We start from the raw sequence: 12955 nt of genomic DNA, 5'->3' as shown, positions 1-12955 counted from the left end.
CTCCATTATGAACTTACATAACTAGTATCACGGATGCAGATTCCCCGTGGTATCCGAAACAACAGACACAACGCATTCACCCAACTGCAGATTTAATCATCGCGGAATTGTTCTGGCAGACACACGTGTGCCGGTAGTGGTTTCGTATGTAACGATATACCGAGGAGTTAGACGTACGAGGTCTGTTCAAAAAATTCCAGAACTTTCTCCACAAGATTTTACTGTTCTAACCGTTTACTTTTTGTGTATGGTCTCCTTCGAAATACTCTCCTCCACTATTACTCAGCCGTAGTTGTGTCCGGCTCTTCGAAAAGCGCGTCTAGTGTTTGCGGTGGCGCTTTCGGTTTGGAGCGCTACCGCCCTGTGGCGGGAGGTGGAGCAAGGGTACGGTCGCGTGACGATCGAGGAGTACGTACTGGGCTGTGACCGAGAGAGGTGGTGGCGCGAGCGGGGCCCTGTTGTTGGGGGTCGTCAACTGTTCGCCACGTGCTTTGGCCGACCTCTTGGCAGTCAGGGGCTAATTCTGCCTTACCCGCATGTACGTGGCTTATGAAGCTTAGAAGCCGTGGTGGAGGAGATCAGCACGTGGGACCGTATGTCTTCTTATCGGCCGTTGAAACCACTGGCGCCGCGCGGGAGTAGCCGAGCGGTCTTAGGCGCTGCAGTCATGGACTGTGCAGCTGGTCCCGGTGGAGGTTCGAGTCCTCCCTCGGGCATGGGTGTGTGTGTTTGTCCTTAGGATAATTTAGGTTAAGTAGTGTGTAAGCTTAGGTACTGATGACCTTAGCAGTTAAGTCCCATAAGATTTCACACGCACACACAAAACACTAGCAGCGGTTGGCTCTGACGAGCATAAGGAAGTGCAACGTGTTCCCGGCGCTGTGGTGCAGTGTGAGAAGTTGAGTACTGTTTTTATGTAACGGAGGTTTTCAGATTCTAGTGAAGTGTATGAGTTTCTTCACCGGTGGTTTGTTGGGTCTGCCCACCAGTTTTCGTTTGCCTGTCCGCGGGATTGCGGCAATTGCTTCGTGGTCGAGCCGTTTCATTCACACCGCGATTGGGTGATTTAGGGTCGGTGTCGCGTGTCTCTGTGGTTCGGAGTCTGTGCAGGCACCGCCCTTGCTACAGCTTCTAGTTTTGGGTAACTCTGGAAGGTGGTGGCTTGTAATGGAAGTTTTGGGGCTGATTTGCTGTGGCCCTGTAGACCACCAATAACTGTTCCGCCTATTGTGATTTGGGCCCCTTTACACGAGTCACTCCCTCACCGAGCTAAGGAAAATTGTTTCTGGGAACTGCCTTTAATGTGAAGGTTTGTGAGCGGGATTATTCACATTTATCTTGTAACAACTGATTGGTGTAATATATGTTATTTAAGTGGCAAGAGACAACTATTTTAACTTTAGTACAAACTAGCTACTTAAAGGTTTTCTTTAAGGTATTGTTCTCTCATATATATATATATATATATATATATATATATATATATATATATATATATATATATATATAAGTTTAAAATCTTATTATTGCGAAGTTGTTAACGTCATGCCTTGCAATATCCTTTACATAGAGAAAATTTGCCAGCTAAAAGAGTTTTTTTTAAATTGTTGTCTTTATATATGTCAAGTTAAAAGTCTTATTATTGGGAAGTTGTTAACGTCATACCTTGCAATCTCCTTTTCATAAAGAAAATTTGTCACCTATTGGAAATTATTTTTGAAATTATTTTTGAAATTATTTTTTCTAGATAAAGCCAGACATAAATTTACACTCCTGGAAATTGAAATAAGAACACCGTGAATTCATTGTCCGAGGAAGGGGAAACTTTATTGACACATTCCTGGGGTCAGATACATCACATGATCACACTGACAGAACCACAGGCACATAGACACAGGCAACAGAGCATGCACAATGTCGGCACTAGTACAGTGTATATCCACCTTTCGCAGCAATGCAGGCTGCTATTCTCCCATGGAGACGATCGTAGAGATGCTGGATGTAGTCCTGTGGAACGGCTTGCCATGCCATTTCCACCTGGCGCCTCAGTTGGACCAGCGTTCGTGCTGGACGTGCAGACCGCGTGAGACGACGCTTCATCCAGTCCCAAACATGCTCAATGGGGGACAGATCCGGAGATCTTGCTGGCCAGGGTAGTTGACTTACACCTTCTAGAGCACGTTGGGTGGCACGGGATACATGCGGACGTGCATTGGCCTGTCGGAACAGCAAGTTCCCTTGCCGGTCTAGGAATGGTAGAACGATGTAGAACGATGGGTTCGATGACGGTTTGGATGTACCGTGCACTATTCAGTGTCCCCTCGACGATCACCAGTGGTGTACGGCCAGTGTAGGAGATCGCTCCCCACACCATGATGCCGGGTGTTGGCCCTGTGTGCCTCGGTCGTATGCAGTCCTGATTGTGGCGCTCACCTGCACGGCGCCAAACACGCATACGACCATCATTGGCACCAAGGCAGAAGCGACTCTCATCGCTGAAGACGACACGTCTCCATTCGTCCCTCCATTCACGCCTGTCGCGACACCACTGGAGGCGGGCTGCACGGTTTTGGGGCGTGAGCGGAAGACAGCCTAACGGTGTGCGGGACCGTAGCCCAGCTTCATGGAGACGGTTGCGAATGGTCCTCGGCGATACCCCAGGAGCAACAGTGTCCCTAATTTGCTGGGAAGTGGCGGTGCGGTCCCCTACGGCACTGCGTAGAATCCTACGGTCTTAGCGTGCATCCGTGCGTCGCTGCGGTCCGGTCCCAGGTCGACGGGCACGTGCACCTTCCGCCGACCACTGGCGACAACATCGATGTACTGTGGAGACCTCACGCCCCACGTGTTGAGCAATTCGGCGGTACGTCCACCCGGCCTCCCGCATGCCCACTATACGCCCTCGCTCAAAGTCCGTCAACTGCACATACGGTTCACGTCCACGCTGTCGCGGCATGCTACCAGTGTTAAAGACTGCGATGGAGCTCCGTATGCCACGGCAAACTGGCTGACACTGACGGCGGCGGTGCACAAATGCTGCGCAGCTAGCGCCATTCGACGGCCCACACCGCGGTTCCTGGTGTGTCCGCTGTGCCGTGCGTGTGATCATTGCTTGTACAGCCCTCTCGCAGTGTCCGGAGCAAGTATGGTGGGTCTGACACACCGGTGTCAATGTGTTCTTTTTTCCATTTCCAGGAGTGTATTATTAAGAAAGTCTTTTAAAATAAAAAGGTATCTTTAGCAGTGTGTGTTATTTCACCAGCACCTCCTGGCCCCTACTTCCACGATAACGTTTTGGAGTAACATGTGTACTTGAGTTTTGGTTGTGAACCGCCCTAATTGATGGTTCAATTACTACACCGCTCCCAAAGTCGTTTCCACATCCCGGTAGCAGTCTTGGTACACCTCCTGCTCGATCGCGTGAAGCACTGTCTGTGAATTTTCTTTTATCTCGTCTATCATTTCAAATCCTCGTCCTTTCAGTGGGATTTGAACCTTGGTTCCAACAACATAACCGTAGACCCACGTCCCATCACCAGTTATGGTTCTCTCAAGGAACATCTTGTTCTCATTTCGCTCTTCGAAAGCTCATCACAGATTGTGAGGCGTAGGTCCTTCTGGTCTTGACTTAAGGGGCGTGGGACGAACTCGATGGCAACTCGATGCATTTCAAGATGCTGTGTCGGGATTTCATTACATAATCCTACTAAAATGTTACATTCTTCTGCAATCTCTCGGACAGTCAGTCTTCGATTAGCACGCACAATTTTGTAGAAATTTCAGACATCAGCGTTGTCGATAGATGTCGAAGGGCGTCCTGAACGAGAGTTATCTTTAACTTTTGTCTGGCCATTTTTAAACCTTGTGAACCATTCGCAACATCGAGTACGGCTTAAACACTCATGGCCGTAAGCTAGCTGTAGCTTTTGGTGTGTGTCGGTAAAGGTTTCCTTGAGTTTCACGCAAAAATTTAATGCAGAAGACTAGCTCCTCTATCTCTGCCATTCCGAAGTTCTCAAACTGCGTTACACAAGACTACTAAATACAGCACTGAGTGGTAACTAAAAGACTTCGGCAGTTACACAGTAAACAAAGGCGTGTGCAGGGACGTCAACCGCATTTCGCTCCAAGACATGACTGGCGCGAAATTACCGATGTTTCGGAATTTTTTGAACGGACTTCGTAATTTCTTTTTCGCCTTTAGAACTTCGTATTAACCCCTTGGCGCTGTGGTGGTCCGTGCACGAACACCAACATGCTTACGCATAGCGTTTCTACCTTCAACCGACCGTTCTTAATCGCGAGTTGAAACTTTTATGCATCTTCCCACTTCGACCACAGACGAGACGCATTAAACGTCTTTGAGCCACCCAACTGTTCGAACGTAGGCACAAATGATGTCTCGTAGACGTAATGCCACCCCATATGGAATGTCGCACTAATCGGTTCTTCAATAACCATAGTCAAACACCATACTGCATGCACTGTTGACTGCATATCGAGAGTTCGTGTACAAGTATTGCTGCAGTTATCACGTCCCGCACTCAACATTTCCTTTTACTATGTTTGATCGGGAGTCCCATACTAATTGTTGCGTATCCCGTAGCAATTATCAGTTGTTCATTGGCAGCTATCAGTCGTTCCTTAATGATTATCTAGCAGTAACATTTTAATTAAAAAGAGAATTTTTTCTGGCTTAACAGACATTGTCAGCTCCTAAATAAACAGCGATACACAGGGTGCGTGGTCATAAATCGAACTCAGAAATCTGTGCGCTTTCGCTAGTCTTTGCGCGTGTTGTGATGGCTGTTAGCCCAGAACTAGCACACTATTCAGATAAACTGTTGTGGCTCGGCATATCGCAAGCAGAGTACTTGACTAATTTTGTCCGGTTATTTGTTTCTTTTGACGAAAACTGTTTCCATTTAATGTCGGTAGAATGTACCTCCTCATTTGATTTCTACTTTTATCTCGATACAGCTTACTGACGAAGATGAGAAACGACATGTACCATGAGGCATACCTGGATTTCTCATATGGTAGTGCACAAATGTCTTAGATTGGCGACCTAATGGAGTTGCCCTTATCAGGCAGCCAGAGACATTCATAAACGCATACTTACAAATGCGGGAAACTGAAAGATTAGCTGCCGGCCGGTGTGGGCGAGCGGTTCTAGGCGCTTCAGTCTGGAACCGCGCGACCACTACGGTCGCAGGTTCGAATCCTACCTCGATCATGGATGTGTGTGATGTCCTTAGGTTAGTTAGGTTTAAGTAGCTCTAAGTTCTAGGGGACTAATGACTCAAATGTTGAATCCCACAATGCTCAGAGCCATTTGAACCATTTTTGAAAGATTAGCTACTTTCTGACTTACCTGTATTCAGTTGTCACACAGCACAAAATAAACAATATCTCAGCACTATTAACTTGCAGAAAGAGTAATTAATTTCCCGTTCATTTTTTAACGCGTAGATAAAGTTTTCCACAGACAGTTGTCTGTAATTCGAATCTCGTCTTCAGTGTGCTGCCTGAGGGCAGGGATCGAAAGAAATACCAGAAAATAAAATAAACAACGAAACGCTTACGTTGCTCAGCACTATTAACTTGCAGAAAGAGTAATTAATTTCCCGTTCATTTTTTAACGCGTAGATAAAGTTTTCCACAGACAGTTGTCTGTAATTCGAATCTCGTCTTCAGTGTGCTGCCTGAGGGCAGGGATCGAAAGAAATACCAGAAAATAAAATAAACAACGAAACGCTTACGTTGCTCAGATTCTTTATTTAAAAGGGCAAAGAACTGCATACAAACATTCTGTTCGCGTTACATATACCAGTGATGGAACTCACGACAGTAGAGAGCCCTGAGTCCTTAGACGCCAGATGCAGATCGGATCCAAGAACGCAGATTGCCGACGTTGGAGAAGACACCGGGGGTGGCCTCGCACCTTGAACTGCCCCAGGAGACGATGCCCACCTGGGTGCTTCCGCTGACCAGGGGACCACCAGAGTCTCCGCTGCAGACGCTCTTGCCGGCCTGGCCGGCGCACACCATGCGGTCGGTCACAGTGTTGATGTTGGCGAAGGTGTTCCTGCACGTGTTGCGGTCCAAGATGTCCACCTTGAGCAGACTGTTGGCGGACGGTCCATCGGTTCAAATGGCTCTGAGCACTATGGGACTTAACTACTGAGGTCATCAGTCCCCTAGAACTTAGTACTACTTAAACCTAACTAACCTAAGGACATCATACACATCCATGCCCGAGGCAGGATTCGAACCTGCGACCGTAGCGGTCACGCGGTTCCAAACTGACGCGCTTAGAACCGCACGGCCACATCGGCCGGCACGGTCCATCGGTGTACGTGGCTCCCCAGCCAGTCACCGTCACTCCGAGACCACCTGGTGGGTCGTAGTTGTCACTGGCGAGGCCCACTGCCCGTGCGTTCGAAACCAGCAGAGATCCGGATACCTGAAAATCAGGAAAAAAACAATTCACGTGTGCTACATCGAGCGATGTGGCTTCTGTAACATAACATGTGGGAAATGAATATGAGTATATTAAAATACCATTCTCAGTGTATTCAGAAGACGGCATTTCACGACAGGGGAGGAAGGGTTAATTGCTGTTTTAGCACAAAGTTAATCCAGGACGCATTTAGCATATATGAGTGTAATCATTAACTGTTTCACAGATACACTGTCCCTCTTCAAAAGTTAGAGAATGTCTAAGGAGGAATGTTCAGTATTCAGGGTTATGAAATCATCATCGTCAGTATTTTGCCCAACGACAGGTGTTCAAATGAGCTCTCCTAGCAACTCTGTCATTTGTTACCCTCTTCGTTTTCCCATAATTGTTTTCTATTCTGGCACTATCCTCCACCTTGTTCCATCTGCATCCTATTCTTCTTCTTCCATTGATTGTTTCTTCCATAACGTAAACTATCTCTTCTCGGCAGAGCCCAAGACAATTTTATGAAGGATATCATATTTGCTGCTGACTGCAGAAATTATTTATTTCACGATTCTAGTTTCGAGCTTTGGGTCATTCTTAAGTGATACTGCAAATTATTTTGCTTCATCATCAAGTCAGTTTTTAAATCCTGCGGCGAATATGACGTCATTTAAAAGAAATCTACATGACTATGAACCCTGATCATGAGAAGTTATCCCAAAGCCAACTATGTTTCTTCTTCGTTAATATCCTTAAAAATTTTTTCTCTCTTTCCACATTCTCAGCTCTCACTTTGTCTGCTCATTTTATCCTTTCTATCTTATCCAAATTTCTCTTTCCTCCGTGTCCATGTCTTGGCTCCATATAATGCCATGCTCGAAATAAAGTACTTCGTCAGTACCTTCTTCAGTTCCTTGTCCATACACCCGCATAGGAGCCTGTGGTTATTTTTTAATTCCTCCTTAGCAACGGTCGTATGCGTTTTCGCCTCATTATTAAATCGCATATCTTCTGTGATTATGCTTTCCAGATATTTGAAAGCGCTAACTTGGTCTATATGTTCCTATTATAGCTTTTTAGTTCTTATCACCATACATTTTGTCATTCCCTTCGTAATCCTCATTCCGAATTCTTTACGGATCTCATTTATTTCTTTTCAATCATACTACTTTCGCTGTCTGACATTAATGCCTCATCATCTTCAAATCGATTACATTCTATCCTCCCACCACCAACTAACAGTGGTCTTTTTTTGTCTCAAACATTTCTGAATAATAGGCGCCATACAAATGTTAAACATTGTTGTGGAGAAAACAGTATTGTGGACATACAGCAGGCTTGACTCACTCCCATTCAAATTTTGCGTTAGTATGTCATCTCATTTCCGCCGCGCGGTATTAGCCGAGCGGTCTAAGGCGCTGCAGTCATGGACTCTGCGGTTGGTTCCGGCGGAGGTTCGAGTCCTCCCTCGGGCACGGGTGTGTGTGTTTGTCCTTAGGATAATTTAGATTAAGTAGTGTGCAAGCTTAGGGACTGATGACCTTAGCTCTTAAGTCCCATAAGATTTCATACACACACACATCTCATTTCCAATCTGTAGACGTATTTGGTATTGTAGGTAAATATTCTTAATCTATCATCTATCCTTACAGTCGACTATCCCTTCCATAGAATGTACACCAATTTATTCCACAGTACGCTATCAAAGGCTTTCACCAAGTCAACGGAAACAGTATAAACATCTCTTCCACTTTGAAAGTATCACTCACCTATAGTTCTCAATTACAACTCTTGTATCGTTCCCTCTTCTGAAGCCGTACTGTTTCTTTGCAAACCTTTTTCCAGTCTTCCGTCAATTCTTCCATTCATCACCCTTAGTTGAACCTTTGCTTAATGGGAAATAAAATTAACGGCTCTAAAATCGTAACATTTCTTGATATTTCCTTTCTTCACAAACAGTGTCATACCTTTCGAGAGAGTCATGTGGCAATTCGTCTATTTCATATATCCTATTACATAGACCAGATAACTCTTTCACAACACTATTCCCTCGGCTCTTAAACAACTCTGCCAATAATTCACCAATTCCACTTCCTTTATGATTCTTAAATCTCTCTTAAGGACCCTCGCACTTTCCCTTCCAAAAACAGTATCCTTTCTCCTCTTCTATGACTCACGTCTTCTCTTCTAATTCAGTAGGAGAGCGTATAGCATAAAAGATCAATGACAGCAAAAAAGTCTAGTGAACATAGGCTATAAAATGTATACATTATGAGCTATTTTGAATTTTTTGGGGGGAGGAGGTAGTACGCACGAAATCAATTCTCTAGTAAACATTGGCATAAAAATGCATTCTTTAACGATCGCAATACCAAGAGAGTAGTGTACTTTATCCCCAACTTTCGAATATATTGTTATTTAGTCATGTACTTTATATTTCAAATTCTTGAAAAATGTTTGTTGTTTTTAACTATTTCTTATAATACATTCAAAAACTGTTCAATATTTGTTAAACGTAAACCAAAAATTTAAGTCTGAGTAGCGGGTTTGAGTTTTCGGATCATTTTAGTGTTCAGGACCCTTCTTACACATATGTACATCTTTAATGTGTTAAGAATAAAAGTCAGCGTCAATTAACGAATTTATTATTTTTAAATTTTTTGTAGCGGTCATAAAGGACCTCTCCATACGATGTACACGTTACGTTACACGTTATTCGTAAGACTGCGTTACAGGATATTTTCAGGTTCTGGACGCTACTTATGGACATGGAAAACTGTACATATTTAAAAAGCATGATGTTAATAAAGGTTCATAATAACTAACGAAATTAGGTTCCCTTTCTATTTTTTAGTCGTGGGCATAAACAACAACCTCCCCCCTCCCCCCCCCCCCCCCCCCCCGCACGACAACCCTGGAATTTCCAACGATTCAATTTTGCATTGTTGTTAATGAACTAAATAGGCATATTTCAGGAAGACTGCTGGAAATTGCAAAGGAATGACGGCTGGTGCTTCAACAGGCAAAACAGACAGTAAGTTGTCAGTCTTCCGACTGGATTGATGTCTCCCCCCCCCCCCCCCCCACACACACACACTATTTCCTCCAGCGCGCCAGCCTCTTCATCTCAGAGTAGCAATTGTAACGTACGTCCTCAATTCTTTATTGGATGTACTCCATCCGCCGTCTTCTACAGCTTTTACCCTCTACTGGTCTCTCTAGTGCCATGGAAGCTATTCCCGGATTTCTTAACAAAGTCTTATCATTCAGTCCCGTCTTCTTGTCAGTGAATTCCATGTATTCCTTTCCTTGTCGATACAGCAGATAAACCTCCTCATTAATTACCTGATCAGCCCATCTAATTCTCAACATTCTTCTGTAGCACCACATGTCAAATGCTTTGATTCTCTTCTGTTCCGGTTTTCCCACAGTCCACGTTTCACTACCATACAACGCTGTGCTCCAAACGTCCATTCTCCGAAATTTCATCCTCTGATTAAGGCCTATGTTTGATACTAGTAGACTTTTCTTCGCCTGAATGCCATTTTTGCAGTGCAACTCTGCCTTTAATATTCTCCTTGATCCGTTCCCCATGGGTTATTTTGCTACCTAGGCTACAGAACTACTTCGAAGTCCCCAATTGTGATATTACGTTTCTGACTGTTTTATTTTCTGTTAAGTCTCAATACTTCCGTCTTTCTGCGATTTACTCTCAGTATGCACTCTGTACTCATTGGATTGTTCGTTTGATTACACAGATTCCATACTTCTTCTTCATTTTCACTGGAGACAGCAATGTATTCAGCCAATCTTGTAATTGGTATCCTTTTACCCTGAATTTTAATTCCATTCATGAAGCTTTATTTTGTTCCCATCATTGCTTCTTCGATTTATGTACTGAACAGTAGGTGCGAAATACTGCATCCCTGTCTTATACCCTTTCGAATCCGCTCAGTTCGTTCTTAATCTTCCTGTCTTATTATTCCCTCTTCGTTCTTGTACATATTGTATGAGAACCGTCTTTCCCTACGGCGTACCCAAATATTTCTCAGAATTTCGAACATCATTCAACATTTTACGTTGCCCAAGGCTGTTTCGGAATCAAGAAATCAAATGAAGCATTTCATCTATTACCGATGGTTTTTTCGCAGTTACCATTCTTGGATCCTTGTTTTACATTCCAACGTCTATGATTGCCCTTTATACAGATGTCCATTCCTCTTCAACTGAACTGCCTACTGAGCTATTCGTTATCTCAGTGTCTATAGCCCCAGAGATCTTCAAGCGTATCTCTTCAATTCTTAGTACTTCCCTATCCCACTGCCTTGCACAATGATTCTTCCTGGTCATTCCCTCAAATTTCACCCTTCTCTGTATTGCGTGCTACTATCGGACCACCGCCACCAATCGGACTCGTTGGCTGGAGGTCCGTCACATGTACATGCTACTCATATTTACAAAACGCTCACGCGACAGGCTTCAATAAGGGGAGGAAATGGTGTTGTAGTCAAAGAACAGAAGAACTATAAAACAAAAAGAATTTTTATGAGAAACGTGGCGGCATCATGCGTGACACCAAAGAGAGAGGCCCTACCAACATCTTAACTCAGGTGATCTAGACAATGTTCAGATGTTGTATTAAATCTAATTGAGGCATTTACCACACACCTGGACAACGGCAACATCGTAGTCCACGGTATTTTCATTGTACGATGCGTGCATGTAGCCAGAGCTGGCGCTTCTGACGAAACCGCCGCTTCCACGCGTTGAGGTGCCGGCCCGGAAACTGGTCAGAGAGAGGCTCATGCCGTCCACACAGTGAGCAGCCGTCAGTTGGAACTGATGATGGATGCTCCACAGATGTGCGAACCGCCGTACTGGAAAGACAGTTGCCACGGGTAGTTGGCTATGTTGGCAGAGGATCCTCCAATGATGCGGCCATTACCCTTGCTCCACAGCCTGGCCGGAGTGGGCAGAGCTAGAGCAGAGCTCAAAATGGTTCAAATGTCTCTGAGCCCTATGGGACGTAACTTCTGAGATCATCAGTCCCCTAGAACTTAGAACTACTTAAACCTATCTAACCTAAGGACATCACACACATCCACGCCCGAGGCAGGATTCGAACTTGCGACCGTGGCAGTCCCGCTGTACCGGACTGCAGCGCCTAGAACCGCACGGCTACCGCGGCTGGCTAGCAGAGCTCAGCAGGCACACAAGGAAGATGGCCAGGCGCTGCAATGTGGAAGTTGTGACTGCCAGAACGTCCGTCCTCGCCCTTTATATACCATTAAAACTGCAGACATGGATGGGGTCGACGATCTTCATATATCGTTTGTGCAGCATCATTATCCTGATAAGGGCCAAAATAATTACGTTCGACTTATGAAGTGATTATTTTCTCACAATTGTGGTCATATTATTCAGTCACGCACAGCAGGAGTGATATTTTATCTATTTGATGAGTCCTTGAAACGAATATATTATGACGGTGATTGGGAGAGATGTTCTACGTTCTGCTTGATTGGTTCTTGTAGCATACGGTAATTTGTCCACTAAGTGTATGATAAATGTCTATTAAGAGAGTACATAACGAGGCCACATAACTTCAGTTACTTTATAATCAGTCACATTCTGTAAGTAGCTCTTAATAATTAACACACAGCACTGTATCTTCCGTTCCTTCAAAATAGTGTTGTTGGACTTATTAGCAATACATTATTCATGGACCTTAATATGGACATTGTAAGCAGCAGTCTTAGGTTACTCGCAGATGTTGCTGCCGTTTATCGTCTACCAAAGTCATCAGAAAATCAAAACAAAATGCAAAACGGGTTAGAAAAGATATCTGTATTGTGCGAAAATTGGCAGTTTGCCATCAACAATGAGACGTGTGCGGTCCTCCACATGGAGGGGTCGGGGGACGGGGGGGTCACGATAAACGAATAAAATCCAATGGCCATAAATTCAGCTACATACCTAGAAATTACGGTTATGACAAACTTAAACTGGTAAGAACTCGTAGAAAATATTGTGGGGTAGTCGAAGCAAAGTCTGTGCTTTATTAGAAGATGCAGCAGATCCACTAAATAGATTGCCTACACAACACTTGTCCGTAATCTTTTGGCGTACTACTGCGCGGTGTGGGATCCTTAACAGATAGGATTAACGGAGCACATCGAGAAAGTTCAAAGAAATGTGGCACGTTTTGTATTATAGAGAAATAGGGAAGACAGTGTCACCGACATGCTACAGGATTTGGGGCGGACATCATTAAAAAAAAAAGTCGTTTATCGTTGCGGCGGGAAAGTTCAATCTCCAACTTTGTCCTCCGAAAGCGAAAATGTTTTGTTGACGCTGACCCACTTACGGAGAAACGATCACCGTAATAAAATAAGGGAAATCAGAACCCGCTCTTCCAGATTGGAACAATAGAGAACTGTTGTAAAGGTGGTTCGATGAACCCTCTGCCAGGCACTTACGTGTGATTCGCGGAATATTCATGTAGAT

General features: G+C 44.5%; 1 protein-coding gene across 1 annotated transcript; it reads right to left on the bottom strand.

The window, feature by feature from the left end:
- Window positions 1-5868: 5868 nt before the first annotated feature.
- LOC124712292 (trypsin delta-like) lies at window positions 5869-11254 on the bottom strand. The gene is made up of 3 exons (XM_047242586.1): window positions 11117-11254; window positions 6360-6466; window positions 5869-6127 (listed from the first exon to the last, which is right to left on the bottom strand). The coding sequence occupies exons 1-3, from the start codon at window positions 11252-11254 to the stop codon at window positions 5869-5871; spliced, it is 504 nt and encodes a 167-aa protein (XP_047098542.1).
- Window positions 11255-12955: the final 1701 nt, after the last annotated feature.

Source organism: Schistocerca piceifrons, chromosome 8 (assembly GCF_021461385.2).
Source record: "Schistocerca piceifrons isolate TAMUIC-IGC-003096 chromosome 8, iqSchPice1.1, whole genome shotgun sequence".
NCBI lineage: Eukaryota > Metazoa > Arthropoda > Insecta > Orthoptera > Acrididae > Schistocerca > Schistocerca piceifrons.
The sequence above is the reverse complement of the archived record's forward strand: the minus strand, read 5'-3'. Positions and strand labels throughout refer to the sequence as shown.